Source organism: Diplotaxodon limnothrissa, linkage group LG11 (assembly GCF_057381915.1).
Source record: "Diplotaxodon limnothrissa isolate DT_005_m linkage group LG11, D_limnothrissa_male_GT1.1, whole genome shotgun sequence".
Lineage (NCBI taxonomy): Eukaryota > Metazoa > Chordata > Actinopteri > Cichliformes > Cichlidae > Diplotaxodon > Diplotaxodon limnothrissa.
Window position 1 is genome coordinate 18231794 of NC_140606.1, and position 20599 is coordinate 18252392.

Consider the following 20599-nt stretch of genomic DNA (forward strand, 5'->3'; position numbering starts at 1 on the left):
GGTCATAGATTAGTAAAGTCTGTGAAATTGCATTTTAAATGTAGGCTCATGAGATCAGTATGACAGCTGTCATCTAGTAATTTAATCAGATCCATCATTACATTTTCCTCCCTGCTGTCTCTTTAGACGCTATTGGAGACCATGATGGATGCAGCAGAGTCTCTGTGTCCTCATGTGATGAAGAAGAGTAATCTTCGAGTAGAGCTGATAAAGGCCAGCTCAGCTAGGATGGTTGTACCTAAAAGCTTTGTTAGCAAAACCCTCCTGGAGCAGTCTGGGGTAGATATCATCAACAAGATCAGGTGTGTTTGGAGGCTTCATAGTTTAAGCATTTAAGTCTGTTGTGACCTTACAGCTCCCCTCACCTTCTCTCTCTGTGGCAGTGAGGTGAAGCTGAGTCTAGCGTCCTTTCTGTCCGATCGCATCGTCGATGAGATTTTGGAGGCTCTTTCCACGTCACAGCACGTGCTGGTAAGATTAGAATCGACTGTTTTGTATTCATTAATTAACAATGGCTAGAGGGGGAAAAGTAAATGTTGATTTAAAATTATTTAGTATTTTCTCCCCTATTGATCTTGTCTCATCCTGACTCTTCACCCCTTCTGTTTGCTTGCCTTTCAACAACTTTCCTTCTTCTCTTTACATCTTTTGTCTCTCTTGCGCGCTATCTCATTGTTTTTCTTGTCACCGGTCGTCTCAGGCGGATCATCTGGTACGCCGAGGTCGCCCCTTGGTGCAGCAGGAGTCGGTGGACCTGGATGTGCCGGAGGAAAAGATTCCAAAAAGGGCATCGGCCGAGATACTGGAGGCTGAGAGGCTTGAGGATTTGGAAACATGTATGGTAGGTTATGGTGGGCAACAGGTGAGGGTGTGAGTGTTTAATTAGAATTAACGGCTGACCTACCTAAGCAAAGGGAGGCAGTGGTTCTTGCTCACAGTTAGCTGTAGCTCACAAATACACCTGCCTTAAATTTAACCTCTACCTAAAAAATTAGTTCTCGTCATCTTTACATTGACCATCATTAATTCTAGCACAGACTGAAAAACTTTTGCCAAAATGCTAACAGCACTCTTGGCTGTTATTGGCTCATTTTTAATGCAGGTGAGTAAATAGTGTAGAAAGGCTACAAAACTAGGCTGGAGTTTGATTTGATTTTGATTTGATTTGATTGATTAGCATTCAAATTCAAATCTCAGTGAAAACAGTGAGAGAAAAAAACAGTGAAAACAGAACAAAAATCTACCATAAAGAAAGAAAGCATGAGACAAGGCTAATCAAAAGGTATTGGCTGAAGCATTTGCTTATTACGCCAACCCTTTTCACAAAATATCTTTTTGTATGCAGCTCCTGTACACAGGGCTTGAAGAAAATAATAAAACAAAGCAAAAACCAAACCAAACAAACAAACAAACAAAAAAAAAAAACAAAGAAAAAAAAAACTTTCCACCTTAGATAAGTAACTACATCAAAGCAAAAGAATCAAGAGGTTGGTTTTTTTTTTCTCCTTTTTGCACTTTTCATTCTTGATTTATATATTTTTCTAATACTCTATTTTTAAACATGTTTTTAAACAAGGAAAATGAACTACACCTTTTTAAATCACTGTCATAACTATTCCACAGGTTAACTCCTCTAACAGAAACACATCTCTGCTTTATATTTGTCCTTATCTTGTTTTTTTTAAAGAAATCTGTTCCCCTTAAGTCATATTGACTCTCCCTGACTTTGAACAGTTTCTGAGTACTGGGGCAAAGCAAGTTATTTTGTGCTTTATACATTATCTGTGCCATTTTATATTCAACTAAATCATAAAATATCAGGGTATTCAGATTAATAAACAAAATGTTAGTTGGTTCTATATAGTTTGATTGGTTTATAATTCTTATAGCTCTTTTTTGTAACTTGAAAATATGAAGAGTGTTCGTTTTATATGCATTACCCCATATCTCCAGACAATAAGTCATATATAGAAGCAACAGAGTACAATAAAGTGTGTATAATGATTTTTTGTTCAGGACATGCTTTGTTTTATAGAGAATAGCAATGGTTTTTGACATTTTTGTTTTCACATGGTTTATATGAGACTTCCATCTCAGCTTATCATCAATTATCACTCCAAGAAATTTATTTTCGTACACTCTTTCAATTTCAATTCCATTAACCCTTATTTTAGACACATTTTTCACTTGTCTAATGCCAAAAATAATCAATTTTGTTTTCTTTATATTTAATGATAACTTATTTAAATCAAACCAGTTTTTAAATATATTTAACTCCTTTTCCGCTGTAGTCAGAAGCTGTTCTAAGTTTTTACCTGAGCAGTACAGAGTGGTATCATCAGCAAACAATACACATTTTAACAGTTTGGAAACACTACATATGTCATTTATATATAATATAAATAATTTAGGGCCCAGCACAGAGCCCTGAGGAACACCACAAGTTACCTTCAACTGCTTAGATTTTACATTATTGAATTCGACATATTGATATCGTTCATCCAGGTAACTTTTCATCCACTTGTATGCTATCCCTCTTATGCCATATCTCTCTAGTTTATTCATTAATATAGAATGATCAATTGTATTGTAATGTATGTTTGCACTGATTGCCGATCACGCTTCAACTGAGTCGTCCTCGGTCAGAAGGAATGGTACTCCACAGTGATGTAGTTCAAATAACTTTACTAAGGAGGTGGCAGATGACATCAACAGGATGTACAGCGTTGGTAGGGAGGCATTATAGGATTCACATGCAGGTAAAGGGGGTGTGAGTGTGTCTATGGGTGTGTGTGGTCATCTGTAAACAGAAAAACAAACATTTGTATTAACCACTATGGATAGCAGTGTACCCCTTCTACAGTACTGTGGGTTTCCAGCGTAATGTTATACAATCTGCCATAACCTCATGGCCACTAGATGGCACCCTAAGACCATAAATGAATTTCTGGCTCGTATATACATTGGCAACCCAGACCTCTGCAGATTACAACGATTCAGAGAATAAACATAGTAAATAGTTACATCCGCCTACAACCACAATGCTTGACAGTAAGTCGTATATGAAATGAAACATGGGCTGAACACAAGGCTGCCTGTAGTAGGCCAAAAAAACGCATCTTAGCGATAGCAACGGGACTAGCTTCTTACATAGCAAATTACACAGATAAAGTCAAACAAGCATCACTCTCATCTTACAATACTCACATGGTAAGCACGCACACAGTATTAACTCACACAGGAATGCAAGTAAATACGTTATCCTCCGACACACCTCTCATCTGTGCAGAACTGCGCTGAACACGTTCCCAACCGGAAGTACAGATACCGAGGTGCATCATGGGTAACGTAGTATAAACAGTTACAATGAACAAGCGGACTTTTAACAGCCGCCCCTGTATTTGTAGGCAAATACACTCCCGCTAGAGTCCTTCTATTTTGAAACAGTGTCATGTGAGTCCTCAGGAACTTCGGGAAGTTCTACCAGCTTAGTTACCAGGCGAACATAGGTACTGTCTTTAACTTTGACCTCGGCGGCTCGAACAACGCCATCATCCCTGGGAAAACTTTGACAATGGTACCCACAGGCCAAAGGCCTCTAGGCAAGTTATAGTCCACAATCATAACAGCTTGTCCCACAGCCATGTTGTCAGTGGACTTCCTCCATTTCTGTCGGAGTTGCAGTCCTGGGAGGTAGTTCTGTATGAACCGCTTCCAGAAGTGGTCGCTGATGACCTGACTGTGCCTCCATCTTCTGTTCGAAAGAGTGCCTGAGGGGCCGTAAACTGCCTGGGGTAGTGCCGAATCATGCCGCCCCATCAAAAGAAGATTTGGTGTGATGGGATCTGGGTCAGCTATGTCAGCCGATGCATAGCCGAGCGGCTTTGAGTTCAAAATGCCCTCAACCTCTATGAGAGCAGTGAGTAGGACTTCTTCCGCCACAACTTGGTCCTTCAGGACTACTTGCAGAGCTGACTTCACTGCTCTGATTTCCCTTTCCCATGCTCCTCCGAAATGAGGAGAGTGTGGGGGATTGAAGCAGAAGTTGATAGTCTGCTTGGCCAGTTGCTGCTTGAGGTCCGGCTCCATGTTTTCAAACGCCGTTTGGAGTTCTCTGTGCCCACCTCTGAAATTGGTCCCTCGATCAGACCACATCTCGTATGGCTTTCCTCGGCGTGCAATAAATCTGCGTAATGACATAAGGAAGGAATCGGTGTCAAGACTAGGGAGGAGATCAAGGTGCACGCATCTGGTTGTAAGACACTTGTAGATAATTCCCCAGCGTTTCTCTCTTCTACGACCTATCTTTATCGTGTATGGCCCAAAACAGTCTACGCCCGTTGACCAGAACGGCGGCTTATAGAGTCTCAGCCGTGATGAAGGTAAGTCAGCCATTTTGGGTGTAGAAGGCGAGGCGCGCCATCTCCTACAGTCCACACACTGGTGCTGATGCTTCTTAATGGCTTGACGTCCTCTGAGAATCCAATAGGTGCGCCGTATTTCCGCAAACAGCCTCTCTGCACCTGGATGAAGGAGCTGGTCATCATAAGTTTTTATGATGAGCTTGGTCAGGGGATGTTCAGCTGCTAATACGATGGGATGAATACTGTCTGGATCTAAGTCTGCAGCTCGACGGAGGCGGCCTCCGACTCTGAGGAGACCGGTAAGACTGTCATATTCAGGGGACAGCACGCTAAGACGGCTGTCTGAGCGGACTGGGTGCCCGATCTGGAGGGCTCGGGCCTCCTCTGGGAAGCTGTCAGTCTGAGCCGAGCGAAGCAGCATGGTCTTGGTTTCTAGTTGCTCCACTGCTGTAATAGGAGCGTCAGCCGCCCCGTGTTGGGTCTGGTATGTAGCAGCAATCAGCTCATCTAGCGTGGCATACTGTGTTGGATCCGGTAAGGTCGGGGATGCAGAAGCGTGCCCACAGAATGCAGTCTTCCTGAGCTCTGCCTCACTGCATGCCGGGAACTCTGTTGGAAACTTAGGCCAAGTGTCAGCAGTTTGTGACAGAAAGGGTGGACCATGTGACCAACGATTGCAGACAGTTAGGTCAGCGAGATGTTTCCCTCTGGTGATGTCATCAGCGGGATTGAGGTCAGAGGTCACATACCGCCACTGTTCAGGAGATGTCAGCTCCTGTATTTCACAGATTCTAGTCCCCACGAATACCTTATAGCGACAGGAACAAGACTGGATCCACTGCAGCACCGTTGTAGAGTCTGTCCACAGGTAGATCGATTGCAGGAGAATGGTGAGCTCTGTCTGGAGTAATTTGGCCAATTGGGCTCCTGTGAGTGCTGCGCAAAGCTCCAGCCGGGGCATTGACACCTGTTTGCGTGGGGCCACTCTGGAGCGAGCCATCAGGAATGATGTGGCGATGGGCAGTTGTTGCTCGATTACTCGGAGATAATCCACAGCCCCATACGCCTTTTCTGATGCGTCACAGAATATGTGAGCCTCGTATGTCACATTGCTGGAGTTGTGAGAAGGAGCGTAGCAGCGGGGAATGGTGACATGCTGAAGGTGTGACAGTTCGCCTTCCCACTCAAGCCAGGACTTAAGTAGATTCCCTTCGATGGGCTCATCCCATCCTCTCTCTGTGCTCCACAGGGCCTGTACAATCAGCTTGGCCCTTGTAGTGTAGGGACAAATATAACCTAGGGGGTCATACTGGGTAGCTAGTACCTTGTACACGTTGCGCAGCGTGACCGTGGAGTAGGTTATAGGGCGGTGCTTATATCCCAGGACATCTGTCGGGCAGTGCCAGCTGAGTCCTAATGTTGACTCTTGTGGGTCGAGACTTTTGAAGTTCAGCCAAAGCTCGCAGCTCTCTGATCTAGCTGAAGCGGGCAGGTGAGCAACTACTTCGGGCACGTTGCTCGCCCACTGACGTATCTCGAATCCTCCTTGAATGAGTAAATCTCTCATTCGGTCGATGAGCTGCTTTGCTTCTTCTGGGTTGGACAGGGACTGTAAACAGTTATCCACATAGAAGGCTGTGTGGACAGAGTCACAGATGTCCTTGTGGGTGTCTTTGTGCTCCCTTGCATGTCTCTGTAGGGCGAAAATAGCACAACAGGGGCTACATGTCGTTCCGAAGGGCAAAACTCTCCACTCATATACGTCTGGGGGCCGGTCAGTTTCACAATCCCTCCACAGAAACCGTAGCAGAGGACAATCCTCTGGGAGCACCCGAATCTGGTGAAACATGGCTTTGATATCTCCACTCACAGCTACAGGGTGTTGGCGGAAGCGGAGTAATACCCCCAGCAGAGTGGGCCCCAAGGGAGGTCCTGGTAAGAGGTAGTGGTTCAGGACGGCCCCCTGAAACTCAAACGAACAGTTGAAGACCACCCTAGCCTTATTATTGTGATGTACCATGTGATGGGGTACATACCATGACTCGGAAGAGCTATGTGTCTCATCTGGGCTCAGCTTAACAACATAACCAGAATCTACTAACCTGTGGATCTCCTGGCTGTATGTGAGGGTCAGATCAGGATTCTTGGCCAGCTTACGTTCGGTGGATCTGAGGAGGCCTTTTACTGCTTCAGGAGAGACACACATCCGTGGAAAGTCCCTTCTTCTCAGCAGCGGAGTGGCGTATCTCTCGACACCGTCTACTGGGACTCTGATGGTCTTTGTCTCCAACATAGCTACCGCCTCTCTGTCCTCCTTTGACCGTGTGACCTCCTTCTCTGTCCTGTAGGGGGGAGCATCTAGTTGCCACAAACGCTTCACATCTTGATGCAGGGCCTCTGCAGGAGAAAGGCACATGTTCAGGCACTGCAGGTCCCCCTCAGATGTAGGCATACTACTGGCCGGCCCCTGGATGGCCCATCCGAGCTTGGTGCAGATAGCTACTGGCCCTTTGGACGACCCCCGAAGGACGGGGCGGACAGGGGTGATGAGATGAGCGTTATCTGAACCAATCAGCACCAAAGGTTGGATCTGGTTAAATCCCTCAATCTGGACTTTCTGTAAGTGAAGATACTTCTTCTTTAGCTGTTCAGCTGGACATGACTGAGTAGCTAGGCTCAGTTGTTGGGCTGTGAAGGCATGTGTTACTTTGTACCTCACTTTGGGCTTAGCCCTTGGTGACACCTGAAATGAGACAAAGCCTCCCTTCATCTGGATTACATCTCGACGGATAGTTCTCAGTGAGAGTGTTGCTTCCTCCTGTTCCAAACCTAGAGATTTAACTGCCGCTGGAAACACAACAGTCTTCTCTGAGCCGTCATCGAGCACAGCAAATGTATCCAGTGATTTGCCCCCATGATGTAGTTGGATTGGTACTACCTTAAGCATAACACGACCTGAGTGACTTGAATAGTCTAGGTAGACCATACTAGTACTCACAGTTAGTATGTTAGGGTCCCGCTTCTTGGCCTCAACCAGGTCATGGAGCACCGACAAATGCTGGTCACCACAGGTGCTGCACGGCTTCTTCAGAGTACACTGCTCTGGAGAATGTTTACGGCCACAGCGCCAGCATTTGGCCTTCTCGGTAATCCAGGTAGCCATAGCTTTGAGGTCTAGCCTTTTGAATCCATCACAGCCATTCAGATAATGCTCTGTCCCTTCGCAGTATGGACAATAAGGTTTGAACTTCTGTTTCTTCTTAGGTTGGACTGTCGGATCTGGAGCTGTAGATTCTCCCTCCTGTTTTAGCTTGGCTTGGGCTGGATTTGGGCCGTAGTAGATGGAAGCAGATCTGTTGTGTGGCTTGAGCCCTGCTGAGGCTTTGAGTAGGTTCTTCTCTGGACGTGGCTTGTCCGGGGGCATTTGAGAGGCTTGTCTGGATAGCTGAAGGACTTGGGATTTCCGTTCGAGCCATTCTGAGAAGTCGTACATATTGTATGTTCGGCTGCTGCCACTGCGGATGATCCCCCGGGTGATACAGTACTCGATGAAGTTGTCCCTGTAGTTCAGAGGGAGCTTGGTAAGCAGTCTATCCACATGTGAACCACAATGAAGCTCACTGGCTGCTACTTCATCCATGGTACTGAGAAGCCCAACCAGGCTGGACACCGACAGGGAGAGGTCTTCAATAGCTTGAGAGTCTCCGGCTCTAATAGGGGGGCAGTTTAATATAGTGCTAAGCTCACTTTGGACTAACTGCCTTGGCTGTCCATACCTCTGCTCTAGCGCCCTCATTGCACTAGTGTAGGGAGTGCGGTCGTGAATGTAGCGCTTGGCTACCTGTAGGGCGCTGGGATGCTCTAGATGATCTAGTAGGACCTGATACTTGTAATCTTCTCCCAGATGAGAATATGGCCCTAAGGTGCTGTCCAGCCCTTTCTTTAATAAGGCGAAGTCACTCTCTCTCCCCGACCGGAAGATCACCAGCTTAGGCTTTGGAATGCCATATGAAGATGCCACCATCATCTCCATCAGGTTTGGTAGAGGCGTTCCTGCTGGGTAAATTGTGGCAACCTGTGGATTATGGTGTTCAGCAGAGGAAGATGATGAATAGTTACATCCTGAGGGATAAGGAACATAGTATTTGCCAGCTGGATCGGGCAAAGCTTCAGGATGCAGTATGGTGGGCACAGGGGGATGAGCTTCTGCCCACTGTGATGGCTGGGGCACAGGTGCTGGTGGACCTGAAGGTTGCTGCAAGTACACAGGATTAGCTGGATGTCTGACTTGGAAGACAGGAGCAGCGGGATGTGACATCTGCTGCAGACTCGCTGGGTCCACAGCCTGTGATAGCTGGTGCATTGAAAGATGAGCATGTTGTAGTGGCTGATCAGCTGGGGATGCAGAATGTAATAGCTGCACCTGGCCTGGCCTGTTTATCAGGGGCTGATGTTCCGATCGCTGATATGAGAAGGGTTCAGCAGTGCATCGTCCAGGTCTCCTGAGTGGCGTCGATGCGGCTACATAAGTGGCAGGGTGCAGCACTGGCTGAATGTGAAGGCTCGCTTTACGGGGAGGTGATGGAGCAGATGTTTCCGCTTGCGTTGGCATGTTTGCAGGTGTTGTGGTGCCCTGCTCTGAGGGACTTACTAGCACAGTTAGTGGCTCTGTGGTATCATGTAACACCTCATTGCTAGGTTGTAGTGGTGCAACTTCTGTTATGGAGGAAATACGTTGGGGTTGTTCTAACGCTCCTGTTTCTGGGGGAAGAGGACTGCCAGGTTTAGAAGCTTGCTCCAAACGCTCCACCCGCTTTAGTAATGTCCCACGAGTTTCCTCCATAGACACTTGCAGTTGAGTCATGTGTTGGAGGTAGGGCTGGGCGATATGACCCAAAATTCATATCTCGATATTTTTTAGCTGGATGGCGATATAAGATATATATCTCGATATATATTTTTAAAGCCATAAAGTAAGAACAAAAAGAGAGTTCTTAGTCAAAGCTGTGTCCCAGATGTCACACAGGCACTTTTATTAACATAGAACAGATGTACATAAAATTTACTCAAAAATAAATTATGAGCATTTATTAAATAATAATGCTCCATAAATAAAAGAAAACAATGTTGTTTTTGTGCTAAACAAAAAGCTCACAATTGTGCAGTCAAAATGTAAACCAAAAGACGCTGAGCACAATAACAAAGACAGACAGATTTCACAGCTGCTCTGTTCCCAACTTCTACTGCGTGACTGACAGCCTGGAGTTTGAAATCCGCTTCGCAACCACGTCTCTTAACAGGTGCCATTTATGGTCCTTATACACAGTAGGGTAATATTACGTTGAAGCACAGTACGTATCACTCCGCGAGGCTCGGCCGTAATGCTCCGACAATCCATCAAGCGGTGCAGCTCCGTAGCTTACCAAAGTCGTACTAAAACATTTTTTCACAGATTGCTGAGCGCCGTGTTCCACATAAAATCGGTTCGCAGTCATCAAGCACAACCAGAATTCATACATAAGGCGCGCTGTCAACTTTTGAGAAAATGAAAGGATTTTAGTCCGTGCAGCACCTCTGGGCTGCATGGCGTTAGCGTGGTTAGCTCGTTAGCGTGGTTAGCTAGCTTACACGTTGACGCCGTCCAGCCCCACGCACGGGGCGATGCGCAGTAACTCGTTAACGGAGATTTGCCGTGTCCATCTTGTCGCTTCCTGCAGGTGAAGCGATGGGGGAGGAGGGGAGGCCGAGTAACGTTGCTTAAAGACGAAAGTGGACGAAAGAGAGGCAAACTTGCGGCTCCACAAGTATAATTATAACGTAACATAGACTATATCGATATAAAGGATATTGTCACATCTTATATCTCGTATAAAAATATATCGATATTTTTTAAAAACTCGATATATCGTCCAGCTCTAGTTGGAGGACACTGCTCCAAACTGATTCCATCTTCTGCCATCTCTCATCCTCTTCATAGTCGGAGCTGCTTGAACTACTTGGAGCTCTAGATGGCTCGGGTGGCTCAGTTAGGTTGTGCTCATAGTCCACCAGATGTCCCGGAAGTTTCTTCTCCCGCGCTGGACGGGGGCTATTCGATGCACCTCTATCCCGAGGGTTTGCCATCTCATTAACTCAGCCAAGGCGAACTCCGGCTCGAAGGACCACTTGTAATGTATGTTTGCACTGATTGCCGATCACGCTTCAACTGAGTCGTCCTCGGTCAGAAGGAATGGTACTCCACAGTGATGTAGTTCAAATAACTTTACTAAGGAGGTGGCAGATGACATCAACAGGATGTACAGCGTTGGTAGGGAGGCATTATAGGATTCACATGCAGGTAAAGGGGGTGTGAGTGTGTCTATGGGTGTGTGTGGTCATCTGTAAACAGAAAAACAAACATTTGTATTAACCACTATGGATAGCAGTGTACCCCTTCTACAGTACTGTGGGTTTCCAGCGTAATGTTATACAATCTGCCATAACCTCATGGCCACTAGATGGCACCCTAAGACCATAAATGAATTTCTGGCTCGTATATACATTGGCAACCCAGACCTCTGCAGATTACAACGATTCAGAGAATAAACATAGTAAATAGTTACATCCGCCTACAACCACAATACTTGACAGTAAGTCGTATATGAAATGAAACATGGGCTGAACACAAGGCTGCCTGTAGTAGGCCAAAAAAACGCATCTTAGCGATAGCAACGGGACTAGCTTCTTACATAGCAAATTACACAGATAAAGTCAAACAAGCATCACTCTCATCTTACAATACTCACATGGTAAGCACGCACACAGTATTAACTCACACAGGAATGCAAGTAAATACGTTATCCTCCGACACACCTCTCATCTGTGCAGAACTGCGCTGAACACGTTCCCAACCGGAAGTACAGATACCGAGGTGCATCATGGGTAACGTAGTATAAACAGTTACAATGAACAAGCGGACTTTTAACATGTATCAAACGCCTTTTTAAAGTCTATAAATACACCAACAGTATATTCCTTATTATCTATTGCATTAGATATCCCTTCAACAAGTTCCATCACTGCCATTGAAGTGGACCTTTTCACTCTAAAGCCATATTGGTTATCGCTTAGGAGATTATGCTTCTCCATATATTTATCAAGTCTATTAACAAAAAACTTTTCTAAAATTTTTGAGAACTGTGGGAGTAGTGATATTGGCCTGTAATTGGTAAACTGACATCTCTCTCCGTTTTTATGGATTGGAATAACTTTTGCTATTTTCATTTGTGAGGGAAACACACCAGTTTGAAAGGACAGATTACAAATGTATGCGAAAGGTTGCACTATATATTCTATAATACTTTTAACTAATATCATGTCAATACCAAAACAGTCAGTGGACTTTTTATTTTTAAATGTCTTCACAATGTTAATTATTTCTCTATGAGTTGCAGCACCAATAAACATGGAGGACACATTCTGAGTAATATGTTTATTTAGGTCGTTATTATTTCTTGACTCTGGAATTTCTTTTGCTAAATTAAAGCCAACATTTAAAATAAATCATTAAATTCATTTGCAATGTCTTTAGTTTTATCAAGCACAATATCTTTATCTTTTTTAAAAAATTCTGGATAATTCTTATTTTTTGAGCCCTTTTTGATTAGACTGTTTAATATCCTCCATGTTTCTTGTGTGTTACTTCTACTTTGCTCCAATAATTTGTGGTAATACTTTTTCTTACTTGTTCTTATAATATTTACTAATCTATTTTTATATAACTTGTACTTTATTTCAGCATCTTTTGTCCTCTGTTTTATGAATCTCTTATATAGATTATTTTTCTTTTTACATGCATCTTCTATCCCCTTTGTGATCCATGGCTTATTTGATCTGTGATGCTTTCTAGTGATTTTCATTAAAGGACAATGTTTAAGTTCACTACCAGCAGTGCAATATATATTATTTCTCCCAGCCAAACTGGAACAGAAGCAAGTGAAAACAGTCTTTTATAGGCCTCGAGTTAAGAGGTGAAATATTTAGCAGTGTCCGTTTTTTTTCTGTTGGCAAAACAAAGATGATAACTGTAATCATCTGGCAGAAAAGTGTTGGTGCAGTCTGCTGTGGGGAAAAGCAGCAAGTCCTCCTGTCCTCTGTCTTCCTCTGGTTCCATAGTTATCTCCACGTTTTTTTCTTCTTCTTCTTAAATCTTTCCCCTGCCTCCCTCTCCTTCCTCCTCTGCTTCCTTTCATTTTCCTCGCTTGTTCTTCGTTAGGCCTTACTCTGTGTTGTCTCCCTTTCTCTTCAATCTTTTCCTCTTTTCCTTCTTCTCTTTTCCTCCTTTGCTCCATGGAGATTCTGTGCTGCACCAGTGTAAGTAATAGTGGACTGCCTCGCTCGATTCTCGTTCCTGTCCACTTTTCTTTGCTCTCACTGTTCTTTTCCTTGTCCCTCACTCTCCCCTGTGCATGCCTGCTATACAGTCCTCACTGGGTTCTTTTACAATTTGGTGTATGAAGAGTGTTTCCTTAAAAAGAAGCAGTAGAGCTTCCCTCATCCTGCCACTGTGTTTAAGGATAAATAATAAAGATAACATTTCAAACCCCTTTAAAATTCTAGAGATTTGTCAGATTAACCAGTTGATACTTTGGTTTGTTAACTAACAGTATGAGCTCCAAGTCTGAAGAAAACTGGCCTACAATATTGTTATTTTCTTTAAAATATGTTCTAAGTTAAATATACATTTGGCTTCTGGAGATCCGATATCATCTTGTGGCACTGAGATACGAGTAAATAAAAGCAGCAGTCAAGACTTCGGAGAAGGGGTGGACAAAAAAATTTATTAAAGGGCCACATAAGACTCCGGGATTGTTGTGGAGGGCTGCAGCAATAAGCTGAACTCAGTTCTGCCCAATATTAATTTTTATCTCTTCATAAGCTTGACGGTTAAACACAGGAAGCTATAATATCTGTTATTGAGTTTCAACGTTAAGGAATTAGAAATATAAGATGTGGAAAACATGTTAACGGCTCGCTTGTGTCGCGTTATGACAGATGTGCTGTTTGTTCTTTTGTTCACTCTTTTTGTACTTGCACACAGTTGTTGCTTACGTGGTTTTAAAATCTTCAGCACTCATCCACTCGTCACTTATAGAAAATAAAGTTTTCATTTTAGTTCACAGTTGCTACAAGTGTAACTTTTCCTCCTGCAGATGACTCCAAAATCCAAAAGGAAGAGCATCCACAGCAGGATGCTGCGACCAGTGTCTCGTGCCTTTGGTTAGTACTTCATATTTCTGAGTTTACATGTTATAACACCACGTTCTCTTAAATTGAGATTATCATGCTGTCTTGCTGCTTTAGGCTATACAAAGCAGAATAATTCTAGTTTTGTAGTTGGATTAATTTTTTTTTTACCTTTTGTGATTTTTATTTCTTGTTTAGTTTTTATTGGTTGGAAATCTTTAGTTTTACTTAAATTTGTGTTAGTTTTAGTGTTTAGTTTAGTTATAGAGGACACATGCCAGAGGCAAGATTTAGGAAAATATTTAGAAAAATAGACGCAAAGTTTCAAATATGTCCAATAAACCGTCATCAGCTAAGTCATGTTAACTTTCTTTGTTTTTTCCTTTTTTAAAAGACAATTTTCCAAGTTCCCAAAATCATTTCATGTTGTTAACGTGTCATAAAAATCTAGTTTTTATTTTTTTTATTATAGTTAAAATCTTTTTTTCATATCTAGTTTGAGTTTTTCAGTTTGTAGTTTTAACTGTAATAACGTTAATAAGAAGTTGACTTGATGGGGTTTTATTTTTTATTTCTCTGTATTTGATCCTATAAAATTACAAATCTACAGAGATGGAGTTTGACCTGGACAAAGCCCTAGAAGATGTCCCCATCCATGTGGAGGATACTTCAACTTCATCTCACACTCTATCCACTCCATCTATGGTGCTGCCCAAACTGGAGCCATGTCCCACAGGTGTGATGGTGGAGCTTCCATCTGAGGAAGAAAAAAAGCTCCAGCACTTCACCAAACTCCGACCTCGGAGGAACAAAAAGACACATTCCAGCAAAGTACCAGTGAGTGGTCAAGATGGGTTTCTCAAGTTTACTTCAAGGCATTAGTGAGCTTACATTTGTCTCAAAATAACATATAAGACCTCTTTAGATATAGTCCAGTGCAGTTGATCTGCTTTCTGTCAGATGGTCCAGAAAATCTTTTTTCTTTCAGCAAATCAGCAGCACTCCATCTCAAGATGGGGAACAGAACGGCCTCATGGGAAGGGTGGATGAGGGTGTAGATGAGTTCTTCTCTAAAAAAGTCACCAAGATGGATTCCAAGTAAGGACTGTACTCTTGTCTCTTTATGTTTTTATCCACTGAATACATAAGTTGAAATGGGCTTCATCTTGACATTTCTAATACTCCTCTCTTATTAAGTCTTTCTCTCATGTGTCCCTTTGTCCGTCGTGTCTTTTCTCAGGCGTTCCCTGAAGAGTTCAGAATCTCAAGATGGCGAGAAGAAAAAGAAAGGAGGATTTCTAAATCTCATCAAACGATCCTCTAAATCGGATAAATCAGACAAACTGGATAAGTCTGAGAAAATCCAGGCCACTTTAACATCCTCGGGTCCATCACCCTCTGCACAGCCATCCGTCATCCCAGAGGAGCCTTCCTCACCGAAGGTTGCAATTAAGAGCCCAGCACCTGAGCCGAAGTCGAGGTGAAGATGAAGACTAAAGCAGAATTATATATATATATATATTTTTTTTTTTATATTCCTCTGTAACCACTCCCAGCTTTTTTGACAACATTTCCGTCTCCACCACAGAGACGCCTCCAGTCGCTCACAGCCCACAGACTACAGCAGCAGCTCAGACCGCTCAGAGGAGCTGAGGACACCAGACTCCATGGACGAACCCTGGGAGGGTTCAGATGGCAGGGGGAGTCCTCAGGGAGGCAAGCGGTATCCTGGTGTGCAGATGATGGGCAGTGGGCTCCTAGCAGAGATGAAAGCCAAGCACGAAAGAAGAGCGTACAAGGTAAAGTGATGCCAATTAAACCAAAAAATAAAGAAACTACACAAAGTACATGAAAATGGGGCACAGCAATATGTATGATGGCTCTGTTTCAAAGATGAAGACAAAGACTTGAGGCAAATCCAAAAAGACTTAAACTCTGCAGTTCTGTCGCACATATACAAGCTTAATTTAGTGAGTAAAAAGTCTTTGAGTTAAGAATGTATTACAGAGCAGTCACACACATAAACATGCCGAACTAATCCTGCAAACATCCTGCCAGTGGAACCAAATAGCTACTGCTCTACTTATTTCTTTGATTGGTGATATAATGAAGCGGTTTAAAGTTGATTCATATGTTTGGGCTTTTAAATGGGTAGAGAAGCACACAGGGATTAAAATGCGTTAAAATATATTTACACATTCCAGGAATTAAAGTCATTGTCTATGCTAATTGTTTGTCTATAAATGTATACACACATGCACACACATTTTTTTTTTATTTTGTCTGTATTTGGATTTAAAAGGCCTTTGGTTCAGATGCCCTTCCTCCTCCTCCTCCCCCTTCACCTCCTTCTCACCCTCACCCCTGACACTCGTCACGACTCACTCCACCCTGGGTTCAAGCCCAGTCTCTGAAGTTGAGCTAAAGATATTGCCTTAATAAGCGACGCAATAAAAGAAGATGAATATTTTTTTTAAATGGGACTTTCCTGTCCTGTCACACTTCATTTAGTGGATTTCCTATTTGTCTCGCCTGGGCCATTTTCACAGCTTTTTTTTCCTCCTTCCTCTTGGTATACCCTCATTTCTTGTCAAAACACAGCCTATTTTTTTTTCTTCTTTCATATTCGAGCAGTGATAATCTTTTTACTTGTTTTTGTTTTTGAATGTAAAGCAATTCGTCCTTGTGGCTAATTATTGCTCTGTAGTTGGGTGGGGCCCTTACATGGCATCAGTTTTGGTATTAGGGTTGTTCTTAGCTTGTGAAAATAATACTGCAGTTAATTTTTAATCAATATTGTGTTATTTAAGTTTATTTAAAACAAGTCTTATTTAGCAGATAAATGGAAAAATAAACTGTAAACTGTAGTTTTAATAAGTTCAGAGGATCCTGATCAGTCAATCAACGATATCCCAGTACACCCTTGCTGGTGGTGCTTTTTTAAAAAGAGCATATTTGGATTCAAAGCACTCTAGGTTATGAGCTTCCACTTGTCAAAGCTCCTTTATTCAACAGTCACTAAGTGTGACGTCCCCGCTGGGAGGATGTGTAAAATAAGAAGCATCGAAAATCAAAGGCATGCAAGGACCCTGATGACCTCAGGCTGCTCACAGCACCTGACAACATGTTGACATAAAAACACAAACAAGCCTCTCTGCCAGAGGGCAAGGTGAGAGTAGCAGGAATGGAAACAAGTGCAAAGTTGAATTGATGGAAACATGAAATCAAGCAAAATGACAAAATTAAGACGAAAAAGAAGGCCGATTTTATTTTTTTCTGTCATGACTCACAGCATGACATAAGTGCTGTGAATATTCTACCTACATAGATTTCCCAGCCATACAACTACTCGTCCCGCACGTCCGTCTGCTTTCTCCACTCTGACATATTTATTTCCCCTGGTGTGTATTAAAAATAGAAAAGGAAAAAAGAGAAAACGGAAAAAAATGTATTTTGATTCAAAGGGGGAAGAATTAGTGTGGCAACACCAGGGATTAAACTAAAAGTTTGCGCACCGAGAGGTTTGTGGTATTTGCATCATTCGGGGGTTTCTGGGTCTTGTACCTTGTATCAGTAGCACTAAAGCTTCTCCTGCTGTACGCCGCTTCTGGTTGGCTTCCTGGTGTGTGTATGGTTGAAACTGAAAAACTGCAATTGCATCTGTGCACTTGAGCCTGATCTAAAACTATTCAGCTGTTTTGTGTAGTGATCCAGTGTTTATTTGTTTTTTTCGTCTGCTCTAGTCTTCCAGCCCTGACAGACCTGACAGCAATACAACAGGTGAGCTTTTTTCTTCTTCATATACCTGAAATTTTAGAGGAGAAAGTTTAAGAATCTTTTTGATGTTTCCAGTACAATAAAACAATAAAAAAACAGATTTTTCTTTTTCATTGTTACACGTGTAAAACAGCCAAGCCTCAACCCACCACTCCAGAAAGCAGGTCTCCAGGTGGTTCTGTTAGTAAGCCCGACCCTGCTTCTCCAGAGAAGACCTCACCACGCGGTGAGACTAAGCCAGAGCCAGCTCCTCGTCTCAGAGCTACATCTTCCTCGAGTTCCCCAGGAGGACCAGTAAGTCCCAAACCACCGGTGCCACAGGGAGCAAAGCCTGCTCTGGCTGCTCGACCTACAATCCCGCAGAAGCCGAGGACCACGAATAGCAGCAGGAGCATAGGTACTGTCAAACTCTGTGCGATGTTTTATTTTGTTAGGTATGTATCCATACTTAATGCTTAAAGATTGTTTTCTCTTGCTTTGTTTTTTCTTCACATAGATGAGAGCTCAGATTCCACCAGCAGTGGCAGTGTGTCTCATAAAGCCACAGGTCTTCCTCCAACACTGAAGAGGGTGCTATCGGAAAAAGGCAAGGACGGAGTCTCCACCAACAAAACCACTCAGGAAGGTACGTTTCTCCTATTTTGTTCATGTTAACACATTAAAGAAAATAGATTTAGAGCCTCACTGAAAATGCAGTGAACTGTCAGTCATCCCCGTATAAATACATCAGCTGTTACTTTTTTGTCTCCTCGTGAAGTTGGACAGACTGGTGGATGTTTGATCTCGCTGTCAGGATCTGACACAGTGTTTGCTTCCCCTGCGGTCTCGTATTTGTTATCGTGCCGTGGAGGCCGCTGCTGTATTTTCTACAAAATGACAGATGTGACACTGACAGATTCGGGTCACAGCTCTCACAAGGCTCTCACTGCCTTTGATCTACTATCTATTATGTAACACTTACACATAATTATTAATGTGAGAGTTTGTATTTGAAACCCTGGTCCAGTGGCCAATCTTCAAGTGACCTTTGACAAAAGTTTTCATTTCAAACATGAATACTGGGTAGATCCCAACATTTAAAACGTAAAGCACTTCCTTTATATTCCTTATGATGATTGTAAATTCAACTTTATATGAAAAAAGTAAATGAAATGCAACATCACAGAAAGAAATAACTCGGAAAGGTTCCAGAGTTGCCTAAAGGAGGAGCTCAGTTTAGTAGCCACATAAAGAAGTCATTGATTTGAATCTAAATATGACACAAGAAGGAGCTGAAATGTAGTCCCTGTTGTTATCTGGTTGTTATCTGTTCCTGATGGAGGAATCCACACAGTGTGTTTATTCAAACTACATTTAAACAGCAATGTTAACTTCTGTTCAGATTAAAGTCCCAGTTCACCAGAAGCCTGAAGCCACTGTGGTCCAGTAAGCGAAGACTACAGACCGTCTTCCCCCTGGTCTCAGTCATCTCACTGAACTTGCCCATATTACTGTCCAAACACCTCATGTTCCCCATGATGATCACTCAACAGCTCCGCCTCTGAAACTCTGCACTTTGCACTTTCCTCCAGATCTCATCTGGGATCCCAGGCCTCGCTCCAGGCACTGCAGTTGTCAGCGTGATCTGCTGGTCAATGTAGTGCAAAGTAAAACCACTAGTAAACTTTAAAAAAAAAATGTAATTTTGCAAGATTTCAAAAGCAAAAAGTTGCCATTTTGACTCAACATAATGATCACAATAAGCAAGAAAAATCAACTTCATGCAGGCTACCACTCAGAAAAAGTGTTGTGAGTTTGGAGTGAGATTCTTTTTGAAAGTAGATACAAAGTACAGCTCCTGAAATATGCTGAAACTACAAAGACGGGATCAAAGCCAATATTCAAACTGTGGACAGCATAAATCTTAATCCCTAAAGTGAGTTTATGTATTATTAACTGAGTGTAGGGCTGCCGTTGAGAATATTTAAAATATTGCAATTTTCTCTCCATTTCTTAATGGAACATATGGAACGCCACTTCTTTCATTCCCGTGGGACCACAGAGCTTAAATTCATTCATGTCAACTCAACCAATCATATGCCATGGTACTGAATCTTACTCTTCAAATTGCACAGTCACAATGGTCTGTTGCCAGTTTAGAAATATGGTTAAAAAAGCTAACTATGCTTCTGCTCGAGGCTCTGAGCTAAAAGGTCCAAACATAGATAGCTAAAATGTTACAAGTTCTCTTGATTTAATTTTATTTTCGCTTTCCTTTCATAGTCTTATAACTTAATAATATCATTATTACAGCAGCAAACATGGTTATTTTTTCCATTATCCTACTGTTCAAAAATAACCATAATATAGAAAGAGAACCGAGGTGAAAATAAGCAGCCATCAGTCCTTGTGGGTTAGTCACTAAACAATAAACAGCTAAAACTGTTAAAGTTTTCTTCTCTTTCTTGCTTCATTATTTCTTCTCCTTTTATCTCCACCAGTGAGATCTATGTTGGACTCTGTTCAGCGATCCAGCCCTCTCAGCACCAACTCTGAAGATCACAGCTCCTCCAAGAACAAGGACCAAAGTGCAAACTCAGACAAGGACAAAGCAGCAGGCAAGAAGTCCTCAGACTCTGGGGAGGAGGCAGACAAAGACTTTATTTTGATATAAGTAAAACAAATTGACGTAAAACGCCTGTTGACAAGCTTCAAATTTACATTGAACGAAGGAAGGCCCCCACAGGGCAGCAAACCTAACTGTTGTTTCTTTTGTGTTAGAGCTTGTACCTGTAGGTCCTGTCTGACTGCAAAGTACAACAATCATATTTGGTTTGTAGTAGTTTATAAAAAGAAAACCTCTTAATTGAATCATGTTTAATGATGGGTTTTAACTCCTTGGTTATCTAACCTAACCCAAATACTTTACTATGTCGCAAAAGAGCTTCCTTCTCACAGACAGCCTTCTCTCTCCTCTCTAGATCACACTATTGATCTCTGCTTTCAGGTAAAAATCTCATGTCTGGAACTTAAATAGAAATCTTAAGTTTTCAAACCACTAAAAATGATGCATGACATTTATACAAAAAAGCAGAGAGACTGTGAAAGTGTGTGTACGTGTAAAATCTTTAACTTGAGTCTTTCTGTTGTCTGTTGCCATAGCTCGTCTCCGAAGGACCAAACACGCAATACCGCTCACGTCACGATTACTGTACTTTACCCATACAACCAGACCAGGAATCAATGGCGTTTGT

At 42.7% G+C, this 20599-nt stretch overlaps 1 protein-coding gene across 3 annotated transcripts in view; it reads left to right on the forward strand.

Annotated features, from left to right (window-relative positions):
* Positions 1-20019, forward strand: part of LOC146622566 (F-actin-uncapping protein LRRC16A-like) — an 80525-nt gene extending 60506 nt beyond the window's left edge. For 2 of the 3 annotated variants that reach the window (XM_085365238.1, XM_085365237.1), the window contains 13 exons: positions 127-302; positions 384-471; positions 701-841; positions 12699-12716; positions 13556-13622; positions 14200-14426; positions 14578-14687; positions 14830-15069; positions 15178-15388; positions 17333-17369; positions 17500-17763; positions 17863-17991; positions 19847-20019. In XM_085365238.1, the coding sequence (XP_085221364.1) occupies positions 127-302; positions 384-471; positions 701-841; positions 12699-12716; positions 13556-13622; positions 14200-14426; positions 14578-14687; positions 14830-15069; positions 15178-15388; positions 17333-17369; positions 17500-17763; positions 17863-17991; positions 19847-20019 (1881 nt within the window). Of the gene's footprint in view, positions 1-126; positions 303-383; positions 472-700; positions 842-12698; positions 12717-13555; positions 13623-14199; positions 14427-14577; positions 14688-14829; positions 15070-15177; positions 15389-17332; positions 17370-17499; positions 17764-17862; positions 17996-19846 lie in introns of all 3 variants that reach the window. The other variant, XM_085365239.1, reaches the window with a different exon arrangement.
* Positions 20020-20599: the final 580 nt, after the last annotated feature.